This window comes from Anopheles moucheti, chromosome 3 (assembly GCF_943734755.1).
Source record: "Anopheles moucheti chromosome 3, idAnoMoucSN_F20_07, whole genome shotgun sequence".
Classification (NCBI taxonomy): domain Eukaryota; kingdom Metazoa; phylum Arthropoda; class Insecta; order Diptera; family Culicidae; genus Anopheles; species Anopheles moucheti.
The window spans coordinates 91,158,906-91,184,138 of record NC_069141.1 but is presented as its reverse complement, the minus strand read 5'-3'; the positions used below and the strand labels follow the sequence as shown (position 1 = coordinate 91,184,138).

Sequence of the window (25,233 nt, the reverse complement as noted above, 5' to 3'; positions counted from 1 at the left end):
TGTTTCGGTGCGGAAGACCATGCTTAATAATGAGGCCATCAATCAAAAAGAAGTAAAGTAGTATAAATCAGTTCATTAGCAGTAACTTTATTTGTTTGTTGTTGTTTTTCTGTTGTTCTCGTCCCTTCTGTGGTTGTTTTCTTTTGTGTTCGATTTAAATAAAGGCAATGAGCTTTTCCAATATGCGCTGTGGATTTTGTTGCTGACTTTGCATTAATTCATTGATATTTGTAAGTCTCTATGTGTTTTTTGTGTTTTTTGCTTGCACTAATTCTATCCTTCCGTACATTCATTTGTTTTTTTTTTCTACATTTTTCCCGCCGCCAGTTTCGCACCTTGCGCATCTACTTACTTACGTTTGCTTGTTTCGTTCTCATGCTATACCATTTTTTTTCTCTACCCCCAAAACCCTTTCCCGTTTGATCGTATTAAGTTTGAAATGTAATTTATATGAAAAAAGATTGCTATTTAATTTTCATTATTGCTGTTTTTTTAAAGACTCAACGTAGTCACTCAACACAAAGCGTTTGGGTTGTTTGTTCTTTTCCTTTTTTTGCTGCATCGATTAATATAGAGTGAAAATGACAAAACTAAACACATTGCAGTATTTTTCACGCCTTTTTGTTGTTTTGGTGAGGGATTCTATATCAATATATACGCAACGATGGATTCTTTGTCTATAAGTGGTGAAAAATTGCCATAAACCTTCCAGTGGGTATGTGTTGTTCGTGTTCGTATGTTTATCGAGTGTTCGTGTGCTAATGTGTGTTTGCATTTGTTGTGTGTGTGTGTGTGTGGTTATGTCTATCTTGACTTCATTATGCGTAGGGAAATATATACAAACGTTAGATTTTTGTCGTTTCGTTTTTCCTTTTTAGAAAATAGGTAAAGAAAACCAACATTCACTATAGAGGTTATAAGAGACTCGGATCGACGATTCTCGTTTGTTGTTGTTGTTGTAATATACGATGAATGATGATACTTTTTCCGTTTTCTTCACTGTATCTTATCATGACTGGATGAAGCTTTAGTTTCCTGTAAATGAATAGTTGGGAATAATTGGGAATAACTATATTGCAAACATGGGGAAATTATTTGCATCCTAGACTGTTCCATTTTACCTGATCGATTTCGTCTAACGATTCAAGTTTAGCAATAGGGGCAAATATGTTCCAATTTTGTTGTTCGGGCGTATCCTCCAAAGGATGGTTGAAAGATGAAAACTTGGAACATCTGCAACAAGAAAAAAACGTCACACATCAAGTGTTATTTCCCGAATTACACTCAATGTACAGTTTTCCGTTCCACGGAGAGACATACTTAAATAAGTTGCGATCATCGGAGCACTCGGGCTGGGACACGGAACGGGCCACGTGGATCCGTTGCTGCGATGACAGTGGTTGCTGGTGGTGCTTAACTTCCCGTGGATCTATCGGTGCTCCGCACATGTCAAAGGAAAAATCACTTTCGGACGGTTGATACGAAGACAGAGCTGTCTTCCCGGTGTGCATCTGATGCATTTGCTGATGGTGCTGTGCATAATCATGCTGCTGTTGCTGAATTTGCATCTGCAGCTGCTGCTGCTGGTGTAAAATTTCCAGGATGGTTCTAATATCGTGCTTCAGGCTCGATTCCAGATTGCCGATTCTATCCGTCAGCTCGGACAACTGATGCACCATTATTCTGTGCAAGAAATTCATTATTAATACCTTTGACAAAAAGCTTCGCCACAGGTAATAAAATTCCCTGCTTACCCTAGACTATGTTTGGGGTCCGTTGGTTTGCCCACATTGCTACCGTTCGGTGCTGCGTGCTGAAAGATATCGTCATCCGGGCTACTCTTCAGCGAGCAATCGGCCGCCCGTATTGGCCCTCCTGGTATTTCTGGCTTCGATCCGCATGTGCAGGCACGATTACTGACCGCACTCAATGTAACAGTGTCTGCTGCCCTGCCAAGAACCGACGAGGCAACCATGGCCGCCGTCTGATGCTCTTGAAGATGTGGTATTGTCTGCTTGTGCGTGCTTTTCGGGCTTTCGTTTGGTGAAGCTGAAATCAATACACGATAAAAAATACAATACTCTATTTTGCAAGCAACGTGCATGACATGTCTGCGCAATTGCGGAAGTTGAGTAAAGATTAATGCAACCATGAACACGGGAAGCTTTTCCGAAAAGAAATGCTTATGTTGGTTGTTTGTTGGGAGTAATTATTTGGAAACGGAAAGGAACGGCCATTCAAACGCAATATTTGCAAGCTAAACGTACATTCACGTGCGAAAGTAATAACTGGAGCATAAAAATGTGATGTTTTTTTTGTTTGCCTATTGTATCATACACGTGATCATATGGTGTGAGCTAAAGTTCAACGTGTATTGGACAATTTGTTCTTTTTCTGTACAACCAAAACAAGGATCGGCGCTCATGCAGATCATATATGAAACCATGTCGATTGTTGAACAACGTAGAAATTAAGAAATGTTTTGCGTTGAAGGTGCATGTGTCTGTGTGTGTTCGTGTGTGTATATATGGGAGCATCCCCTTGGGAAGCACGCACTCGGATCGTGATCGGTAAATAAACATAAAAACAATTAGTGCTGTATTGGATCAGTTGGAAGGATCGATCGATTCCTCGGAACGGTAATACAGCTAATATTTAACAGCAAAACTAATAAGATGATCTAAATCTTGTCCCACACGAGAAAACAAAAACATACAGTATGATTAATGGAAAGGTAGCACATTGAACCAAACAAACAAAAACCAAATTCTTTGCTTACCACACTGGTTTGTCAATGGCTGATGTTTATGGGATCTAAGATCTGGTATGCTTCTTTTCAATTGATTTATTATTCCTGTTTAATGTGGCACCCGCATTTAGGGTGGTTTGTAGTTGTATTTGGAATGTATGATGTGATATATTTTTTGTATGGTGAAGATGATAGGATAGATAGAAAGAAACATTATTATGTTAGCATGATCAACCTCTTCTTTTCGCTATATCAGACATGGTTTCGTCAGCAGAGTTCGGGAAGTGGAGAGTAAACGGTAAGCGATTTTAAGCATATACGGGATACGGTTGATTGTCTACCGATTGCCAAACCATCGGCAATTGCTAGCTACAATAGCGCGTTTAAAAAAGATACTAAGTTGAGATGGGCAAAGGTACTATCGATTTCCTTTCTAAATTGTCCTAGCATATTTGGGATATATATGGTGTGGATAAAAGGACAAAAGAGAGATGATGTAATGAATATGCTCCGTTACTTACCGGAAAGCGAGAATTTGCGATCATCGTCATAATTAGTACTGAGCTGTCCTATCGAACTTCTATCATTGGGCATATCACATTTATTGCCAGACGGCCTGTGGTGCACAGTATTGCTGGAACATTGGAAAAAACGAGCTCGGTTAATCGTGTTGAACTTTGTACGCGAGCATAATGAGGGAAACAGAATGACATTTACAGTTTTCTAACGTAAGATCTCGTCTCACTCTCGCGATCTTGGGATCCAGTCCGCATGTACCTATGCCTAAGTTCGACACCAGCTTGCTCTTCCTAAAACAACGGATGCACATCATATTTTACATTCAATGATTGATAATCAGGCTTTACATCACGCATCACATACAGAAAGACAGCAGTACGTGATATCAAAAAATTACAAAGAAATATATCAATACATGCACGTGCAATGAAGCACCGGGCGCCCCCATTATTTTACAATAAATGATTGCAAATTAAGTAGAACATTACAAAAGTTAACATGCTTCTATCTCTATTTCAACATTGCGGTGTTTCGGTGCACATAATGATTCAACAAAAACAAATAACATTTTATTATGCATGTAATAAGGGCTAATATGTATCGTGCAATGCTACGGAACTGTTGCTAATGATGATGGGAACAAAACTGAACTAAAACAAAGCTCAACACTATCGTTTAGCGTGCGGAGAAAATGCAAAACGGAACACGATAACACTATTGAAATGGTAAATATTATTTGAAAAAAGACTCACATCTCGCATATTATATGTAATTTCCAAACTATTTACAAAACTATCATAAAATTCCGGGAATAAATCTAACACGTCTAATAAGTCATCTCTATGAATTTTATGCAGATCACAATAAGTCAGAGCTTTAACGTTACTATTTGATTTTCCGAGTGTTGAATGAATGCAGGGATTTTCGCCAAAAATATCATCTTTGCCTAATGTGATAGAGAAGAGGGTAAAAGAAGAAGATAATTAGTTGTTTTCTTTTGGGATTTTTAAGGTCGCACATTTACCTAGAATCGCCATTACAACATCGTCTTTGAGAATTTCAATTGACCCTCTGGCTATGAAATAAAGATACGTTAGAACGTCGCCTTTGTGCACCAAAATATCACCTGGTGGAGCATGTGTGGTTTTAAATTTAAGTGAAAGTGCTCTGAAAGGTAAAAAAGATCGGTTTATTTTCATATCCGCTTCCGCTTCTCCGAAGATGAGATGTGAGAGATGTGAGAGATATCTAACCTTAAGCATCCTGGACTAGCCGCTTCAAAAGCTGAACAATTGTTTAACAAGTTTCTATTTAAGTGTAAGCAAATATCAGCCTGTAAACATTCGGGAAACCCTTTAAGTACCGAATTCATATCGATACCATTAGTATACGTCCAGGCGTGCTGGAAATATTCCTCTAAGCGTTGTCTCAGCGGGTTCGGTATCTGCAAGTTGGAAGCGACAATTATACAATTGGCCCCGTATAATGTGGTGTAATGTGTGAAATTATAGTTTACCTGATGGAAGCGAATGAATTCGCGCACCCGCAGCATCTGAGTATGGTATCGTGCAGTTCCTGAGTATAGCCGCTGTATGATGGCGGAAACGTTTCCAAAGATACTAGCGTACATAAGCGCTGGAAGTAAAATTAAACACATTTTTTGTTGGTCAATGCCATGGCCACTCGATGCCTTGAAAATGTCAGTGTCTTTGGAATACTTACAGCCAACAAGCATGACACATATGGTGAATATCTTTTCTGCATCCGTGTTTGGCGCAACATTACCGAAGCCGACAGATGTAAGCGATGTAAAGGTAAAGTACAGGGCAGTGACGTAACGAGACTAAGGAAAAGCAAAGACATGTAATTAATCTTCCTTTTGGGTGTCGGAGGTCCCAGGTCCCTAGCATACCTTCACAGAAGGACCTCCGCCGGTGTTGTTCGGGAAGTAATACTCCTGAGTATCTTGGGCAAGTGCGTCAAGCCACCCTATCTTTCCCTTCAGTAGAGGTCGTTCTGCATTCCCGATAGCGTACCTTTAGGAATTAAAAACAATAGCCAAGCGTTTGTTTTATTTTGTATAACTTAGCAATCAATGCGGGATTGTCAGCATCTTACCAAATGCAGGCTAACCAATGTGCGATCAGCGCGAACGTTGCCATCAACAGTACGAGGACGGCTGCCCCATACTCGGAGTATCTGTCGATCTTTCGAGCAACGCGTACGAGGCGCAATAATCGTGCCGTTTTCAACAGCCCAATTAAGGTAGTTGTCTGTAAAACGGAAAATTTGAAGGTGCCTGCTCAGGAAATGTGTGACCTGTGAACACTTTGTTTGCTTTGTAGCGCAAAACAAGTGGGCACGGATTGATTGGAAGCCAATAATTAAACTGACGATCAACGTTTATCATAGATGCAACTAGTTCAATGGTACTAAAAAGGAGCACAAGCTAATTATGTGTAATATATGGAATAAATATGTTCCAAAGTAATTTTAAACAACAAAACTATTGACACTGTTTGTCATTACAGCGTGAGGGCAGCAGAAACTGCCTTATGAAGCGGTATCATAGTGTCCATTAAAAGTGTTATTATTAAAATTTGCTAAAAAAACTTAAATATGGCATAGTGAGATTAAAAACAATGCGAAGCATTTAAATGAAAAATCTTGCTCAGACGAAATGTTGTTTGGTACACCAACCATTAAGTTAATTAGACATTGGAGTCACAACTTCGTTTAATGGATATCTGTTGTTGTGTGATTTAAATTACTATCTTATTTTTAGACACTTGATAAAGTCCTACAAAAAAGATCTCAACAGTGTGCTAACAAATTCAGACAATTACATGGAGTGAGGTATCTGGGAAATGTAAAATGACAACATAAATTTTGTCTTTATTACCATCATGTTATCTTACATGATTTTTTTTTTACTTTTACTCTAACTGTGTTTAAAATCTTGCCAACATGTATGATTTACGGTATAACTCTTCATCAATTTAAAGAATAATAATTTTTAATGTATTCGTAATGCTCTTTTGAGAAAGATAACAACAAAAATGCCGAATGTTTTTGGTGATAAATATATGTTTGGCACAATGAAACTCAGTGTTTTGAGGTAAAACAATCAGTTACGATAAATTTGCAACCTTGCGACCTATTTAACTAATGAACAATATCGATGAACGAGCGAAAAATTCATTAATTTACATGGAGCATTAGCTACTATTTCGTAACAGATAAAAAAAACATATAAACAATTTAACTTTATGTGTAGATTTATATTTTTTTCTAGTTGTCATGCCATTAAGATAGAAATTCATAAAATACAAGTATTCTATATAGTAATCCATTTACAGTAAGATAATTACAGATGCTATATTTCGAACGGAGCGAAGACATGCGGTAGACAGTAAAATAAATAAATAAAGCGAAACACATCAGAAGCATTTGTTACGCCAAAGCCTAGGATGATTTCTTTAGTTTTGTTTTGCTATAAGAAACATTATTTAAGTGTTTAGTAGTATAAATGCAAAAAAGGAGTGGGAGCAATCGATTGGAGCCAACCATTCATTTGGTGCCTTAAGAATAATAAAAATTTTCCAAAACGTGAGTGTTTATATATGTGAGTGTTGGATATATTTGGATTAGTGACTGAACAAGGGAAAAGTCATAAAATCATACAATGAGTAATGGAACAACAGGTGACCATTCAGTTGATAAAGAGATTGATAAGAAATTGTTTGCATAAAGGTTTAGTTGTCGTTTCGTAAACAAAAGACACAGGTATACTTCCAAAATCTCGAGTGCAATACCTCATCTTTGTCCAAGCCAAGCTGTAAAATACAAAAACTGGCGTCATTTAGTACAATAACAATTACATGGTATTATTAAATTTAGTCTACAGTTAATGATTATGGGTGTTGGGAATAAATGGTAGCTTGCATCGGTTAGGTTGTGTTTATATGACTTCTGTAATAATTTTCCAAGAGTTCTCTTTGGGGAACATCTGTGCACAACTGTCTTCATTGCCTGAAGTTCATAATAATTTTCAAGAAAATCCAACCAAAACATAACCTAGATAGCCTGGCCTTTTTTATAGTTTTCCTTCAGCTAAACGATCGAAATCGACAACGACAGGGTTTTCCATGATTTCTTTAAGTATAGGGCTTTTTTAATGAAATAAAAAGAATATAGCTAAAAACAAACACAATACGATTGTCAAATCAATAACACAATGTAAAATTTTCGTGTGGCAGTATAATTATTCTTAAGGTTTAAAACATCATAGGATACGAATTCTTGAGAGTGAAATGCATCATTCTATTTGTATATCTGAAGTAAATTTATCATCTTTGTGTCACGTCAACTGCATGCCAATATTACACTATTGTACTATGAAAGGAAAGCTAAGAAGATAAGAGTATTAGAAAAGAGTCATAAGAATTGTAATATCAAGATTATAATTTACGTAACTAAACTTGAATGATGAACTTAGTTTGTATACATAAGTGCCGAAGTATGATAGATTAATCGTTTAATTGCTTCCTATATAAAAGTACTTTGTGCCTTCAGTTTTTCGCTAATATGCTAACCAGGTACGATGCAGTTGTGAGCAGATGATAGACGATATTAGATACATGGTACATAACAGCACGGGCAAACACAAAACAAGAAAATTTAAGAGAAACCTAGCCACGATGATAGGAAGCCAAAGATATGAGTTAGATAAGATAATATAAGAACTGTATGAAATGATTCTTGCTCATCAAACGAACGTATTTCACGGAATGTTTAAAGGAATGATACAATATAGCTTTAAACAAAGATAACAACTTCCGGAACATAGAAAACTATGTACGACAAGCCATGGCTTGATATATTTCACCTCAAAATGACTGATTTTTCTGTTATTTTTGTGAAATGTAGAAAAGGCAAAATAGAAAATCAAGGTAAAACTGTCTGTACGTGTATTGTTTGACGACTTTCAGGTTTGTAAAAGGCAATTGAAGAGCATATAGAAAGAAGTGCCCTGTTTACCCCCTTGGCCTTGGAAAATGGCCTTGAAATTAATAGCCAAGACAAGGATGGATTAATGTTTATGCGTAGATTAGCTATATTCATAATATTTTTATCACAACCCATCGGCGGTTACAAACATTGGAGTTTGGACGAGTTGAGCCTTGGATTGAGAGATTACGGTATTCTACATATGAGTACCGTATGTTATGAGATGTACAAAAGTGAGAAGAAGTGGTATTATATAGTACGTTCTATTCCCAAAAAAGACACAAGTAATTTACCTCGTCCGTGTCACTGCCCACCAGAAGCAGGTCGAATGGTATAGCCGCTACCAGATCTATCAAAAACCATCCGCTCAAATAATGAACGGCGATTCTGCCCGGATGGGATACTACCTCGTCCTGCCCGTTCACGAACGTAGTGCGAAAGTTTATCAGTATATCAACAACGAAGGTTACATCAACTGTAAAAAGAGATACACAGAGACAGAGAGAGAGAGAGAGATGATAAAGACGATAGGAAGGGTGGTTTAGGCGACATTTACCTATTAAATCAATTATCACAATGGGATCATCGGCATATTTTCGATTCTTTCGCTGATTATAGTCCGGCTCGCTGAGCAGAAATGCGGCCACGTACGGTGTAAATATTGCTGTGTACATAACTAACAACAGGATTATCCAATCCCAGACCGCTTTGAATGGCGAGTAGTGCAGTATTGTCCATTTGTGAACACGCGGACTCTGCAGTTTGTACTCCGGCAGGACGTCAGCTCCCAGCGATAGAACCTGTAAATAAGCGTCATCGAAACCGGAAAGAGAACAATACATGCAGGAAATAATTAATGGCATTGTTAAGGCTTTCTACATCTTGCGACAGTATCCTGTGCCCACTTTAGCCCGGTGGCCACGGTAATACTTTTGCGTTCGCAGCAAGAAGAATTAAAATATCGATTTCACTAAGCTCGCGATCATGCGATACTAGCAGCGGCACCAACTTGCACATCGTACGCCTATTTTTTTTTATCCTGTGCTTTACTTCTAGCGGCGAGGATGGCTGCCCAGTGGATGGGGAGTAGTATCGGTGAAATTATATAAACATTATCAAACGTGTTTCTACCATATTATTATAACGTTAGAATGCTAAAATAGCACAGCACAATAACAAGCACTTCAACTCGATTTCGATCGACACAAGCTAATGCCATGCCCGGGGTGGTAGAAGTACATTTGGCGGTCACATGCCATAGCTGTTGCGTGCTCGGTAGATAAGCAGAGGGAATGGATTAAAAGCAAAAAAAGGTTCTAAAAAAGGAAAATGGATTCATTAAGTGATTGAAAGGTTTTCAAAAAATGGATTGAGTGGCGTTTGGGTGGCAAACTTGTTGCTATTGGGCGGCGAGAGCGTATGGAAAGCAAGGGGATCACACATCAAGATCAAGATCACGAGTAGAATAATATAATTACCTCTTTTCCCAAATTGGCTTTGTCGCCACTGAGCCCATTGAGGTTCAAATTGGAGTGGGTGGATATATGGTTTTCAATTTTAATTTGATTCTTCTTCGAATCCGTACTGAGCCGTACACTGGACCATTTTTCTTGCGCCTGAATTTATGGTGTGTGGGTGTAGTGTGCGAAAGGAATAGATAGCAAGTCGGTTAAAGGGATGTTAGGGCTGGTTAGATTTCGGTGGTTGGGCGGGAGATCTCAAAGACTTAGCAGGGGGTCCCCGGGGGGGTTTCAACACGGACCTGCAAATTTTGCGGTACAGATTTGTTGCGATGCTCATAGTTGAGCTTCGATTGACGTACGAAACTTCGGCAGGACTTGGTTTTGAATGCGGAGTCTAGACTGGTCGCGGTCGAGGAGCTTGGCTTGGCTCCGATTTCGTTCGTCGTCACTATAAGCGGTATATTGGTCTGATCCTGACTATGTGCTCTGTTCATCTTCATAACACACGATGATAACGATCGTTTGATTTTGTTCTCCTCGGTGTAAACCTTATTCATATATGCTTCCTTGTTTGCTGACGGGTTTCGCGACGAGGAGCAAACGGCACCAAAAGCGCACACGCACACAACTACACACTACTACTAGCACCACCACCAAAAGTGGGGTAGGTGCTGTGTGTAATCTCTTTGTTGTTTCGATTTTCCCCAAGCCCTGGCTGTGTCATTCATGAACCAGCATGGTGGTGCCAACAGACGGGTTGACTCTGCCACTAAAGGTTGTCAAGTGGTTTAGCGGTGGGGCCATTAAGCGTGGGAATGTTGTGTCTTGTCAGATCGATTAAAATGAACCCAGCCAAAGGATGTGTGTAATACTAGCATCGCACAAACACGCGGAAATCGTTAAAAACACTCCACCGCAATGGTCGCAATGATCCTCTAGGTCCTTCTTTTGAGGCTCGTAGTGTAGTACCTGATGCATGTGCTCATGCTGCGAGAGCGAGCTCTTCACCACGCTACGTAGCGTGTACTGTGGACATATCGTACTCTCCCGTACATCGTATATCCTTGCCACACATACATACACAACTGTACACTCGAATAGCGCCTTCGCACCAATTTATTGGAGCTAGTTTGCGTCTAGGATTGCGTCGGCAAATCGTGAAAATTTCTCCTCGTGCGTTGGTGTGTATGCTCTGCGATAATGCGAGCTGCGAGCTCGTCCTATTGCGGGGATTTTTGTGTTTCACCTCAATATCGAATAGTACGACCGTGGAACTGGTCGATATAAAAATATGTGTCCCTGTGTACTTTCCCAATCAGCAACACTTGAGAGCGCAATTGGAATGAATGATTATCGATTTCTCAATTACACACGCGATTCGGGGTACGATCGAGGGTTATGAATTCCATGCCGTTATCGTCATTTGTCTTTGTCAACGTCTTCGTCGTCGTCCTTGCCAGTTCTCATCACGTATCGTGCTCCTACTATGACGACGCCACCGCACTGTTCACCCCAATCTTCAACCTCTTTCCTGTTGGCTATACTCGCACAAGAACAGGCACCACACACCGTAGTTAGCAGGTATTGCTTGAATATTGGAGGGAGTTCTTTGTAGGTACCACACCGGAATTTTAACTAAGCTTGTTTAACATCGCCGCAAATGTCTAGCCACTAGCACACGGGACACAACACGGCACACATTGTAAAATTCGCGTCCTCACGGTAACAATTCTCGCTCTCCACTAAACATCAGCGCAAACCCGGGAGAAGAAACATCCCCTTTTTTAGGTTGCGCGAGATACGCCGCTTTAGATGTGTGTGCACCAGCGACGGTGTGTATCCTTTTTGAGGGCGCTCAGTCTCCGGAACTCTAGGATACACATCCTCTCACGTGACGGAATTGCGCTGCACACGTGTCTATGTATTTGTTTACCATTGCACAAACGGACGAGGGGGCCACACACAACATAAGTTAAGGGTGATTTTCTAAAGCGATGAGAATGTATTGTATATGGGTTTGTTATTCACCATTTGGAAACGTAATAAAGCATAAAAAAGGTACGTTGGAATACTGGGAAGGAAATTCTCTCGTTGGAATACTGGAAGGACGAGGAGGTGGTCAAAGAACCCGGGGGCCCCGACGAACGGTGTGGCACGTACAGAACACACGTTCAAAATTATTCATTTTTCAATTGCCAAATGCGATATTGGCAAGAATTGCAACGAGTGCCGCGTACCATGGAGGTGGTATTGCCCACGAGGACGAATGAATTGAACAGGCTGTCAAAAGCTGTGATCACATCATGTGTCACCTGGTCCCAATGCTCACGAGCGGCTGGTGTGTATCAACCAATGCAACCAGTTACGATACAGCTGGGGATTATAGGTCGTAAAAATAATTATGCCACACTGATGGGGGCCACACACCACGTCGAACCCTATCACAGTCAGCTGCGTTGGAATTATTTATGACCTTTCCTAAACGTGCTTTTGGAACGGAGTGTGCGTTTCAATATTTACGGACTTTCACGCGAAAGCATTGGGAGTCGTGACTTGTCCCACAGAAATTCCCTAATTACTCCTAATTCCGATTCTGATTGTAGCAAATTATACCGCACCGAAAAGCTCTGCGATCACGTTCCCTTCCATCCTTATGGCTTGATGTTCACATCCCCGGACCAAACTTCCATTGTGCAATGGGTTTCTCCATCCGCCTCAGCTCCTACTAGCTCAAGGTTTAGACGCGACTTATTTACTTTACATATAAACGCTTGACAGTGTAATACGTACGATACCAACGCTATATCTACATCTAGACGGGTCTACTGAGCTAACGCATAGGTCCGAAAACCAGCGCCTTGGAACTTACTGTTTCCACCGGTTCGGGAAGTATTTTCTCAAACTTGTGCCCGAGCAGCGACTCTTTCGCACCCTCGGCCGGTTCCGTGTCGAAGCTGTTGGTTTTATGCGAAACCTTGCGCGACAATGGCGAGAACTTTGATCGCGACTTGACGCTGTTCGCTTGGGAAAGCATCGATTTATCCGACCGATTGTCGAAGGATCTTTGCGCCTTGTTGGTGTAGCACAGCCGATCCGACAGGGCATTGTTGAGACTCTTCATCGATATCGGCACAATGTTGGGCGTTTCGATTATGTTCACTATCCGATTATCTTCATCCGGGGCATGACATTGATTCTTGCGATGTATCGTTTTTGCATCATCCCCACAGAATTCCTCCGCTGCGGGAATGCTTGCTGGAAGTTGCAGCGTTGTACTCGGTGGGAGTTTGTTTGTGTTGCCACCTGCACATCGACAAGTTTCTCGATTGCTTGGCTTCACCTGCACTGCATGGGCAGCCTTACGTATGTTGGAAAGGATAGTCTCGGAAAGGCTGTGCAAGTTGTCCACCTGCTGCTGGTGCTGGAGCGACTTGCCGGCTGATTCGGTGCCACCCGCTGGCGTAAAGCACAGTCCCTTGGGCAGGTTTGAACAGCTTTTGGTGGTAAAAGACTTCTGCGACAGTAACCAGCAGTCGTCTGGGTGGTCCAGAATCGTGCCCGTTTTCATGGTTCCCGGTCTATTCATTGCGCCCATTATTTTTCGCGCACCGTTCAGAAAGTTCAGGCTCGACAGCATCGATAACGTGGACTTACTGATCGGCGGTGTGAAGATACAGTTCCCGGAGGAATTACGGCGCCTTCGGATGTGCTTGCGCTGCTCCATGTAGTCCTCTAGCTCTCGCTCGCCATTGCTGCCCGAGGACAGATCATCGTAACTGAGCGTTTCGCACTGCCTCAGCAAACTGTCCAGTTTGCGAATTTCCGACAGCTCAACGCACGAATTTGCCCGCAAACTTGCCTCGGACATGGTGTTGCGAACATAATTTATCGTGCACTCGCTCGATGGTGCTCTACTACTCGCTCGTCTGTCCCGCGCCCTTGGTGCCAGTTCTGTTGTGTTCTGTTCTGTTGTGCCGCTGGTTGTGTTGCGCTTTTCAGCAGGACATGAAGCTTCCTGCAATGCAACAACCGCAATTCGGAGTACACATCACCACGGGCGCTACTTTCATGGTGGTTTGATTAAGCTCTCCTACACCAAACCTGGTAGGATGTCAACGGTAATGTACAATTCTCACAGCGCGAATTTTGGACCAAGGCGTATGCCAGGTGCTCGGTGCTACACCCACACCACATATAATCACTTCACCACGTATGATAATCCCTGGGACGTGGACCAATATGCTACCATTTCACTATTACTACTACTACAAGCTCGCTACGACGGGAAACGGTAAGCATAACAGTGGAGCACAACTTCAGCATTGCTTCTTAGAACAGAAACTAGATACCGATAGGCCACAACATTATATAATTATGTTTTTCAATATGAGAACCCGCAAACTAGCCTGGCCACACACGACACCTTCACTGGCAAATATGCGTACGGGGAAACCCTAGGCCCTTTTGCTCTGGGACAGAACGATCCACTACTTGCACATTCTCCTGCCATTCAACACCACCGGGTCGCTCTGCTGCCAAACACAAGCGGGTTTACCGAAGTGGCACGGCACGGTACTGCGATACGGGCCGAACCGATACCAAACGTTCCGAACGCCTAACTTCCACTAGTGGCTGGTGCTGTCGGGAATAGTCCTTTATACACTTGGCTTTCCAAGAGGGAGTCAAAGATATTCGTATCCTTCCACACCTACACACCTACCTTTGCGCGTGGCCGTAGGTGGGCAGTAGGAGGGTGATAAAGGGTTGGGGGGCTTGTGGGTGGTGGAAATGGATTCGTTCGTTCCGAAGAAACACGGACCGCTTTCATTTCTCTCAGCGGGCGTCGCGCGCTCAACAGAGATCTCAACAACGTCTTCTCGCGCGACGTGACGTGTTGGGGAGTTCCATCTGGAGTATCCTTTCGGAAACGCACAAACACATCCACACACACACCTACACACATACAGCTAGCAAATTGGGTGAAATTGGGGGCGATTGACCACCTACAGAGTGTAGCCGTCGTGTACTGAGACGAGAGCACGCAGACATGCAAAGCTACCTACCGTTTGGCGTTTGCGGGTGCGTAGAGTGAAAAGGACATCCGGGGGCCTAGCGGATCCGGTAAATGTCGCGTGGGATAGTACAGAGTAACACGAATGTGAGCAGAGAGCATAACAGGTGTGATTTGTGGATAGAAATGAGTGCCCAGAGTATGGTTTTCTATTTCCGCCAACCGTTTCGTGGCTTTGCTGAAGGGTGGCGTTTGTTTCAATTAGAACGTTACTCGTACTCTCGCAATAAAATCCCTCAATGTGTGCTCTCGGTAAATTGTGTTACACGATGTCGACTTCTTAGTAAGGATTTCACATAATAACACCAGGCAGTGCAAGAAAAACCTCTAACGGTGAAATATGGTACAACGGGCATTGAAGCAGCATTGAAGCAGGTGTAGGATTTATTGGAGAGCAGTTGTAGCATTCTCTAACAGATCATGGGTTAGCCCTCAATTCCCTGTAATCAATGCAACGCAAGCTCATAAAGCCTAAGCAGTGTACGGAGCACATGCAACAGAGCAAAAGAAATTCTGTTTTTCGACACGCGCGCCGACACAATTTATGCAGGGCGGTGGTGTCCTCCTCTTACCTGTGCCACCTTCTCTCCCATGTTAATGGTCTGCCTTGTACCTTGGAAATATTTGCCAGAGCCATTGTCCTGCATTTTATAAATAATTTAAGGAGTGAATATGGAAAAAGAAAACATAGAAAGCGACGAATGTCCCCGGCAAAAGGCCCAACTTTGGGTTTTTTTTGTTGGCAGCGAAATTGCCGCGACCTTACCTTAGCTTTGAGCGAGTCTGAAGGCACGTTTGAAAGTGATGAACTGGTCCTCGCATCTTGAGCCGCAGCCTGTTTCACAGGGACCGCTTTGTATCGCTGCAGATCGCTTTCTGATGAGACGTAAGGGAAGTACAATCTTGCATTATGATTTACCGGACCTGCGGGATTGAGGATCACACAAAACACATAGACACGGAGGGATAGAGAGAGAGAGAGAGTGTACACAGAGTTCGATTAGTTGAAGGGCTTGAGTTTATTGGCAGATTGGGTTGGGGTGGTTAAACATGTGGAAGGCAGTAATGCTATCGAAGAAAGATTTAATGAGCTTTGTATTACATCCATTTGTACACTACACCGGCGGGGTGGTTTGTGGTAACGACAATGCAGCATAACCACATAGCTAAATAGAACGAACAAAACGGGACGTCTGCAATGGAACAAAATCAATGTCTCGCTACAAAACACTCGGTATAACATTAACTGTGTAAAGCTTCCACTAGAAACGAAACGGCTAAGAACAGCATGATTTTCTTGCCATACACATGCAACGTGTGCGAATTCCATGGTGCAATGTGTGAGTAATATTGTTTCCTATTATGAGTTTTATGATCACGACGTCCAGGACAACAGGTGGTGGCTAGGCGAGAGCATTCTTTGGGCAAGCAAAGCGTATTGTGTTGGTGCAAAACAGCGATACAAAACAATTTACATTTTACATTACATTTGTACATTTGGTAACATTAGCCAATGAATTGCTGAGAACTAGTTCGATCGTTCAAGTGCGATTTTATGTTAAACATGGAATTGTTTTTTCTTCTCTCTCCTGTTGAGCACATACAGAATCTAGCAAAACGGTTAAGCTTCACGTACAGCATCGCGACACAAGATGCTACAAGACGATCGAACATACAGAGATAAACATACTTTATTGCAGATGCTAGTAAGACGCACTTCCATCACACACAAGTAATCACACAAAGCAAGAGGTAAATATAAAAAAAAAATAGAGAACGAGAGAGAGAGAAAGAGATAGAGAGACATACAAAGAGAAAAGAAAAAATGTGGAAGAAAAACACAAAAATAAAACACTTAAAGCCAGTCGACTGAAACGCAACGGAACAAAACGACGAGAAAAATAAAGCAAACGTAGAGGGCGCTCTTTTGTTTTGGTAGGTGGAAACAAAAAGACCGCGCGGAGAGAAGGGCGCAATCATTTTACGGGGTAGGAAAAACACGTGGGTTTTTTTTTTTGTTTAGGGGGGGTTTGGGACACAGGCATAAACAAATATGTTGATCAGAACTGTTACTCACCTCGCAGGGATGGCGAATGTTTCGGCAACAATTAAAAAAAGGTTGATTCTTGTGATTGAATATTATACAGTTTCAGCCAGCAAACTAAAATAATGAAAATTTTCAACAATAGCAAATATACCCTCCATATGAAGCATTTTACAAATAGTATGTGTGTGGTTTTTCTTTTTTTTTATTGGTTTTGCAGCTGAAAAAATGGCAGAGTTTGATTCAGCATAAACAAGTTTTGCAAGTTAAAAAAAAACCGATGATGATTAATTTATTTAACAAAATACGGTGATTCGGTGTGTTTGTGGATTGGGGATACTTTCTACTATGATATAAGCAAAACATGACACATGCATTCGGTTAATGTGTGTTACATTAAGGCGGAGGCTGTATGTAAAAGTTAATGTACATGAGCGCCAGTTTTTGGGTTATGGATGGTTGTAAGTATTGATTAAGTAGGGGGTGTTAATATTGGTTGGTTCATATTAAGATATATCTACAAAACACGTGAACAATGCGAGATAAGAATGCTAAACTGATAGCAAATTAGCTAATCGGCGGCTGCAATGATGTAACACCTTTCAACTAGATAGCAGCTAGGGATGGGCAGGACACATGAGTTTGTTTTTTTGTAAATAAAAGCATAAATAGAGCGAGAGAGGTAGAGCGACAAAGAGAAGGAAACAGTGAGGTAGATAGAGGTAAAGAGAAAGAGAGAGAGCGAGAGAAGAGCGGAATTATGAATATCTAATAGCCCATTATGGAATCTAAATTATATGTGTGCTGTACATCGCAACAGTGTTGGTAAAACAAACCCATTATTTTGATAGTGAAAGATGCAAAAGATGCTCTTGCTTTTGTTGCATTTGTTTGCTTTATTAATGTCGCGCAAAGCAACTCCCGATCACCAAAGGTCCTGGCACGATCCTCGCCATGACCACTTGGTCGGGATTATTCTTTCAATAATAGGAATAAAGAAGGTGCATATACCTATAATAAGCATAAGCAGAGACACCTGTGAAACTGATTAGGCCAACCCAGACGGCTCAGCCACAGCTCACTGGAACGAAATCGTATTGATAATGCCTACAAGCAACTGCTGGAGAAAAAAGTACGCGGCTGAAGAGTGTTGCTTTGGCAGTCGGTTTAAAGTAATCATCTCTTATTAGCGCAAGATGCTTGATAAACTGCTTTCGAGCATATTATGGTATGGTGTGCCAGAGCTGCAGAGTTGGGAACAGTTTAGGTAAAAGTGTCGAAAATGATGGTTTTTGCAGCGTTACTATGTTCTTTTTTACCGAAGTAATGTTTTGCAGGAGTGTTCGTACAGGAAGAAAACGGAAAATAAACTGAAGTTTACCTCTCATGAAATCATCTACCGTATGGGCACGTTTTTCTACGAATCCACGGCTTGTTTGGGAATGTGTGTTTTCGTAACAGCGAATTAGTTTCGCGCTTTCCACATCTATAAAGTAACCGAGAACGTTAAGTTATATGAAAAACGACTTCCGCAAGTAGCAGTGACGTGTCCGTTGTTAACCAAACAAAAAAAGGGAAATAACTCGCTACGCCTCCATCTGGTCACTATATAACAGGGAGGCGTTGAGGCGTTAAAATAAAGTGAACAAAAACCAAATGAAATTATACGATAAATCCTACAAATGGACAGTTCATTGCACGCACATTCCTCTGGATGGATGAGATACGATTGTGGAATGGTTGTAGAAGAAGCGGCAAAAGCGCACAATCGAAATATACAATGAATGGTTCGTAAAGAAACGAAGATAGTAATATATGATTTTATAACGTATCGATGCCACGAATCGTAACTAGTAGCCAGCCAGTAGATAAAACTTTTAACGCAGCTGTGGGCTATAAAAACATCTAGCAAGTATGTATTAAAACATTACGAATTGGCCACAAGGTTACGGTTTCATTGTTCAAAAACAATGCATAATAAATTCGTAATATTAAGCAATAGCGCAACGAACAGAAGTGGATAACAAAACAATTTCCAAAGACTTCAGGAACTCGTAAAAATAACCTTAAAACAAATTCTTCTGCGTAGAAGAGGACGAATTTTGAAAAACAAAGATTAAGGGATAATAAGGTAAAGAAAGAGAGACAGAGAGCGTATGATAATGGGACAGCGAGAAAGAGAGTAAGCGAGTAAAGGACCAAATGAAACAGAAAAATGAAGGGCCCATCTCTATCGTAGTAAAACGCACTTACGTTTTAATTGCGATTCAAAATCTAAGCTCTTAGTTTGCACAAATTCTGGTTTCATGTCTTTCGAACTTTGTTCCTTGCTGTCCACTCGCATGTGTTGCGTTGTCTGAAAAAATGGATGGGATTGGGAAATAACCGAATTTAGGCCATTGAAAACGTTGCACTTAAAGCGCTGATATGTATGTATGTAGCCTACATTGGGTGCCGTGATTACGATCTCGCCTGGTCCACTGAGTGTATCGATATCGCGTGGAAGACAGTCCAGTTCCTTTGTTCTTGTCAGGGCAGGTGTTGACATAGGTGCCCATATGTTGGCTTCCACCTTAAGGACTGTGTTCTTGTTGGCGGGACTATTACAAAGTAGAAAATACAATTGTATCAGTTTGTCTCACGTAGTGTCCTTACATATTTTTGAACGACATACCTCTCGATTGGGTGCTTCGGTGCAATGATTTCGTCTTCATCTTGGGTCGCATCGGAGGGAGGCGTTAGATATCCCGCCAAGCGTAAACCTCGATCTCGAAGGGCTATATGTCCGATTCTGAATGATTGTCGAAAACTCGCTCTCGCCTTATCAACTGCAACAGTTATGTGGCGCGTTAGTAATTTGCTGTAAATGAACGATCACTCGAATATACTCACATTTACTTAACTTTACTTGTTCGATCGGTTCGGGATTTGAGGGGTTAGATAGATCCTCAAAGTTTATTATGAACAGTGAGATGTCATCAACTTCCGAACGGATTGGGGCGATCACTTCCGAGCATAGAAATTTGGAACCTGTGTAGGGGGAAATGAAAGTAGAATGTGTAATGATCCTTCTCACTCGCTGGATGTTAGTGATACATTTTGTCATGCCTTATATTGTTTTACTGAGAAAAAGTACGGGTCTGTTGTTGCCAGGATAAAAAGCTTCAGTTTTTCTTACGTCAATTATTTATCATTCCATTCACACATAAGACCGTTTACCAAAAAAGGAACGTGTAAGCATGTGTGGAATACATAGCAGCACTCGTGCTACCATCACTTTCTTTCAATTGGACATAATACAAGTCGAAGTCTTATAGTTTTGTAAAATTTATTGCAAAGCTCATAACAAATTAATGGATAACGAGATACTGAGAAGAAGTGGCATTGGCTAATTGTTTACGTAGCTAGATGAAGCCTTTGGTAGCAATGATGTGTAACCGGTTGGACCAGCGCTCGTGGTCGAAAAACAAAATAAACGTTTGACGACGTCCGTGAACGACATATTTTCCATATCGAACTCTTCGTGCTCTCGGAACACACCGCTGGAGAAATCGTTGGGACTGATTGGGCCGACAAAGAGCCGTAGATCGGACTGCGGGAAGCCATCCTTGTAATACTTCTTGATCGTATCGTACGCGTCCATAATGACGGAAATAAACAGCGATAGTACCACGTAGATGTAAAGGCTGGTGAACGAGTACAGATAGATGCGACAAAACCACCACAGCATTAATGACTTCTCCGACATAATCGAGAAGGTAGCAAACATGTCGTCACCATTAATGAGTGCGAAGAGACACTCCGAGGTGGTGGAAAGCGAACGGAATTTAATGTGATACGGTCCAAGTACCAACCAGCCGCAGAAGGTGAATCCAGCGTAGATCAATAGTGCGCAGAGTAGAAAGCGGCTAATTTTAGGGGCTGCTTTCTTCAGCGTCAGTATGACCACGTTGTACGTTTTGAAGAATCCGAGATAACGCAAAACACCGAACCAGACGAGTGAATTTCCTACGCCAAGCAGCAGCGAACACACGTTCCAATCGTCTGCGATAAAGTGTTTCCTCTCGATCTGTTCCTTCAGTGCCGATCCGATGATAAGCAATATATCGTTGAACACGATCATAATGTACCACATGTTTACAAACTCCCATTTGCCTTCACAGCTAAGGTCCTTTCCGTAGGCTTGTTTAAAGAAGTCGCACGTTGTCAGGCGTAGAATCTGAGCACGGAAAATGGCCCTCGCACAGAGGGCAAAGGAAAGAAGACAGATCACGATCACCAGAATGTTTAACAAGCTGCGCAGTGCGTCGTCTATTTGGGAGTTTTTGATAAACTCCACATCGCCGTGGCATACGAGCCGTGTGGGTTCTGCTCCGAGCCGCAGTACCATTTGGCCGTCGTGGTCCTGGTTGTTGAACATGATCATCAAGTCGAACCGATAACAATCCGGCGCCGCTATCGGCCCAGCCGCCTTAAAGTTGACCGTTTTGATAGCAAATGTAAGCTCCGCTTTGACCAAGGCGGAAAAGTTTATGTGAATATCCTTATCGTGCAGATAAGCTTGGCTACCATTGACGGTAACGTTCTGATATAGGTCCACACACAGCGAGTCAATTTCCGGGTTGAACACGTAGCTTTCGTTAAATCCAAAGATCGTACCGTCCTTGTAGCGGTACAGACACAGCCTCATGGGTGCCATCGTGTTGTCCTCGGTTGGATAGGAATAGGGTCCAATCGCCTGCGGAAGATTAGCATATCCCGCCGCTGCATAATCAATCGTTTTGAAGAACTCATCGATCATGTACACCGAAAGCGGACCCGTCTCGGGCGGATAGTTGTTGACCTCCATCGTGATGTCCCAGCCGCGCAGGAAGAGATGCGAAAAGGTAACCGTATTATCCCACGTATAGTTCACGTGCGTGTATCGGGAATGTGCGAAGAGGCAGAGTTGTAATGTGACGAGCACTATTTTAATAACTTGTACCACAAACTTGTACGGGAAGCGTCTCTTGGCTTCCCATTTCTCGATAGGGTTCATGAAGAAAAACTGCAATTTCCGTCTGAGCCTTTCCTCCATCTCGTTCATGCGGGCGTCTTGAAGTATGGGCGACTCAACGATACCTTCTTCGTCGGTTGGTTCCTTTGTTTCCACCGCCATATCACTGTTGGTGCTGCTTCTCTGGCGTGAAACGTACGGTCGTATGGGCCTCATAGTATCATCGATTTGTACGACGTTCTGCACTCGGTTAATCCCGCTATCTCTGGATACACCACTTTCTTCTTGGTCACAGTTCGAGATAGTGGATGATGAGTAAACACTACTCATTGCAGCGATCTAGATCACGCGTTGTACGTAGCTTTTTTTGTTTTCCCTTATCAGTGTTGTGCTGATGAAAAATAAACAACTGTGACGACGCACTGTCATCTGTGTAGCAAGATTCTCTTCCCTTCTAACATGAGCTCCAATGCAGATGAAATTTTCAAAAAACAGATATTTTGAACCGCTGCGCTGTAGGACGGTGAAGTGAATATTGCACTAATCAATATAAATTTTCATCGAAACAAAGATTCGTCCTTCTGAAACCCAGCCATTATTGTGTTGACGCGCATACTGGCCTCTCGCGTGGCCACGAGCAAGGAAGTATCAAATGACATTTGTCATAGCTAAGGGCGCGTTTACACTGTGCCAAAGGGCTGGATAGAAAAAGGGCCCACCCTTATTGAAAAATATTGCAATATTGCAAAATATTGAATATATATTCTCGTTCGTCAGCTTGTAGACCTTGTTGTTCCAATAAATTATATTTATAGTAAATAATAATTGTTGAACATAGCTTCGTAACCAGGTATGAAGATTTGAAAAATAGCATGCCTGTGTTCGAAGGGCGCTTTGTAATCTTCCAGTTCTTGGGTGTTCTAGCAAGGTACCGAACAAAACACCAAGAATTCTATAAAAGCTGAAAAACATGACTTGTAACTAGAATAAATCTATAAATGTAGATGGTATTGCTTATAGGAACTTGCAGTTTTCGGACTTCGTTCATCTTTTTTAAAGTTATACAGAAATCGATTAGGATTTTAGACAAATACGACAATCAACAAAATGTTTGATTTTGTCTGATATGTATGTTACTTTACCAATTACAAGTGGAACATGCATACATTCGTGATTATGTGACTGGGCGATTTTGGATCATCGCATAATGCATCGGCGTTCCGTCCAATATGTAATAAACCGAAGAAAAAATAACATGACCAATTCCTTTTCTTCATTTTAATAGCACCCACATACAGGGTAATACTCGGGCACCCACATACAGGTTGGGTAAATCGAATTGATCCCACCAAGTGGCTTGATCTGATCCGCAAGTAATCCTTACAACGAGCCAGACACAGTTGGCACGTCTATGATACTAGCATTGATCGTTTGGATCATGATCGCCCTGAGTTACAATGCTTTTCTTTTAAACGAACTTCGCATTGTTTTGTGAAGTTGATCTAAAGATTACCGATCATTTATGCATAATTTATTATGGTCTGAACTTACCGTCCTTTCTGTAGTAAAGAATTTCAAAATGTTTTTCTTCGCCTTTTCTTAGCGCCTCCCTTATAGATTCCATCACACCGACCGAGGTCATTTGGCCTTGCAGAAAGTCGGTGCATGCCGATCGTTGCATTACCTCCGCCCTGGTAAAGCCCGTCATTTTGCAGAATCCATCCGAACAGAAGATGATGTGACATGATTCTGGTTGTGCGTTTGCTACTAAAAAACTTCGATCTGCAATTGGAAAGGAAAAGTAATGGAACAAGTAGTCAAACCTCTAGGCTGATCCCGGAAATTGATAATCTTCATTGCAAAGTTGAACTTGACTCATCCATGCGATAAGAAACATCCTTTGATTCCATTTACTTACTGTGTGTATCAAATTTGCGAATAATTGTCTCGATAAGCGTTGTTTTGGGAGCGACATGTCCTCTGCGTACAGGCATTGTGCATTAATAATACGTGTTGTTCGCTATGCTTATTAAAACAATCGATTTTTTCAATACGATGAATATTATACTGATCACATTCATTAAATTTACTACGATTCTCATTCAATTATACTGTACATTTCACATTGCCGGACTGTAAAACGGGAAGAGTTGGTACTGATTATTACACAGATCCAATTTACCGATTCTAACATCTTCCGAAGCACTTTGGAAAGTAGCCCCTTCCTAGCGCAAAAGGTTGTCTTACATTCGAGTATGCAAATAACTATCGTTCAAGTGGGAATCATGCTTTTATTTTTATTTTATTGATTTTAATAATCCGCACCTCATTGTACCCTACCAGGGTAGGGTAGGGTTAGGGTTTAACGCATTTAGTTTTCAAAATGGGCGGATTGGTAGGGTGTGTTTGAGTGGCTGCTAATAAACAACAACAAAGGAAAACTTAAACTTTCCAAGCGTTGTTAGCAAATTGCATGACAATAATGGAATAGAAGCGGATAAATAGAACCAATGAATGGCAAAATGCAACAAAATAGCACATCAATGTATACAAATAACAAACAAACGCTTTCCACTGGCCCGCCTTTGTGCGGTTCCCAGTGATTATTTGCATGGACGAATGCAGAGGGAAACGTAGAAAAATAGGACAACCACATTTGCACACCGTCAATAAACACTGGCTTCCCTTGCTAATGCCGTACAAAGTATCCTTTTCTAGAAATGTTCTCCGTCCCTGCGACGTGAAGAAAGAAAAAAAAATCGAAATGGAGCCGCATGGCACGCTGTATACACGGTAACGTAGCCAACTTTGCTCTAGTCTCTATGCCCAGGTATCATTTTCATGGCCTGCGTTTTACGTTCATTCACGCTCTCACGAACGGAATACATAATTTCTTATATACTTCATGTAGTAAGCACTGCAGATGTCCATAACACGCTTTGTGTTGATAACTATTCCGATGCCTTACTTCATTTTTAGGGAATGGTGACACTATACGCTTTTGCGCACTTCTGTGATAGCAGTTTTCCAGCTTTGCCATAGCAAAACAAAAAAGGTCTAAAACGGGCTCCCTCTTTCCTGGAGGTATACTTGCGACACTTTTCACTCATTTCTTGCCATGGACATATAAAAACTTGCACTGAAAAGAGCATTAGAATGGTTTGGTGTTTCTTTTAACTATTGTACACGCACGTCCCTTGCGATATGTTAATGTTCTCACTACGTTCGTGACGTCATCGATATTCCTGGCCTGGGTCAGACGTGCCATTAATCTGCACTGCACGTCCTCACTGCTATGCAGAGTATGCGTTCATAACGTAGCGTAAGATTTTACAGCTGCAAAAGCTCACGAAAAGCACGGATTACTGCGATATTTCCCAA

General features: G+C 41.6%; 2 protein-coding genes across 2 annotated transcripts; both read right to left on the bottom strand.

Annotated features, from left to right (window-relative positions):
* Positions 1 to 58: 58 nt before the first annotated feature.
* On the bottom strand, positions 59 to 23,846 carry LOC128300899 (potassium voltage-gated channel subfamily H member 7). Its single transcript, XM_053037147.1, has 28 exons — positions 23,771 to 23,846; positions 23,404 to 23,634; positions 19,749 to 19,886; positions 19,531 to 19,684; positions 19,303 to 19,456; positions 19,110 to 19,212; positions 18,238 to 18,342; positions 15,579 to 15,736; positions 15,385 to 15,453; positions 12,611 to 13,756; positions 9,757 to 9,894; positions 8,835 to 9,078; positions 8,572 to 8,753; positions 7,084 to 7,104; positions 5,387 to 5,541; positions 5,181 to 5,304; positions 4,991 to 5,111; positions 4,785 to 4,903; positions 4,522 to 4,712; positions 4,293 to 4,435; positions 4,021 to 4,214; positions 3,467 to 3,558; positions 3,271 to 3,383; positions 2,780 to 2,854; positions 1,755 to 2,049; positions 1,321 to 1,683; positions 1,122 to 1,233; positions 59 to 1,035 (listed from the first exon to the last, which is right to left on the bottom strand). The coding sequence occupies exons 1-28, from the start codon at positions 23,844 to 23,846 to the stop codon at positions 997 to 999; spliced, it is 5,055 nt and encodes a 1,684-aa protein (XP_052893107.1). The 3' UTR covers positions 59 to 996.
* LOC128300901 (mucolipin-3-like) lies at positions 20,174 to 22,425 on the bottom strand. The gene has a single exon (XM_053037148.1). It carries the CDS (start codon positions 22,180 to 22,182, stop codon positions 20,245 to 20,247), a length of 1,938 nt encoding a protein of 645 aa, XP_052893108.1. The 5' UTR covers positions 22,183 to 22,425; the 3' UTR covers positions 20,174 to 20,244.
* Positions 23,847 to 25,233: the final 1,387 nt, after the last annotated feature.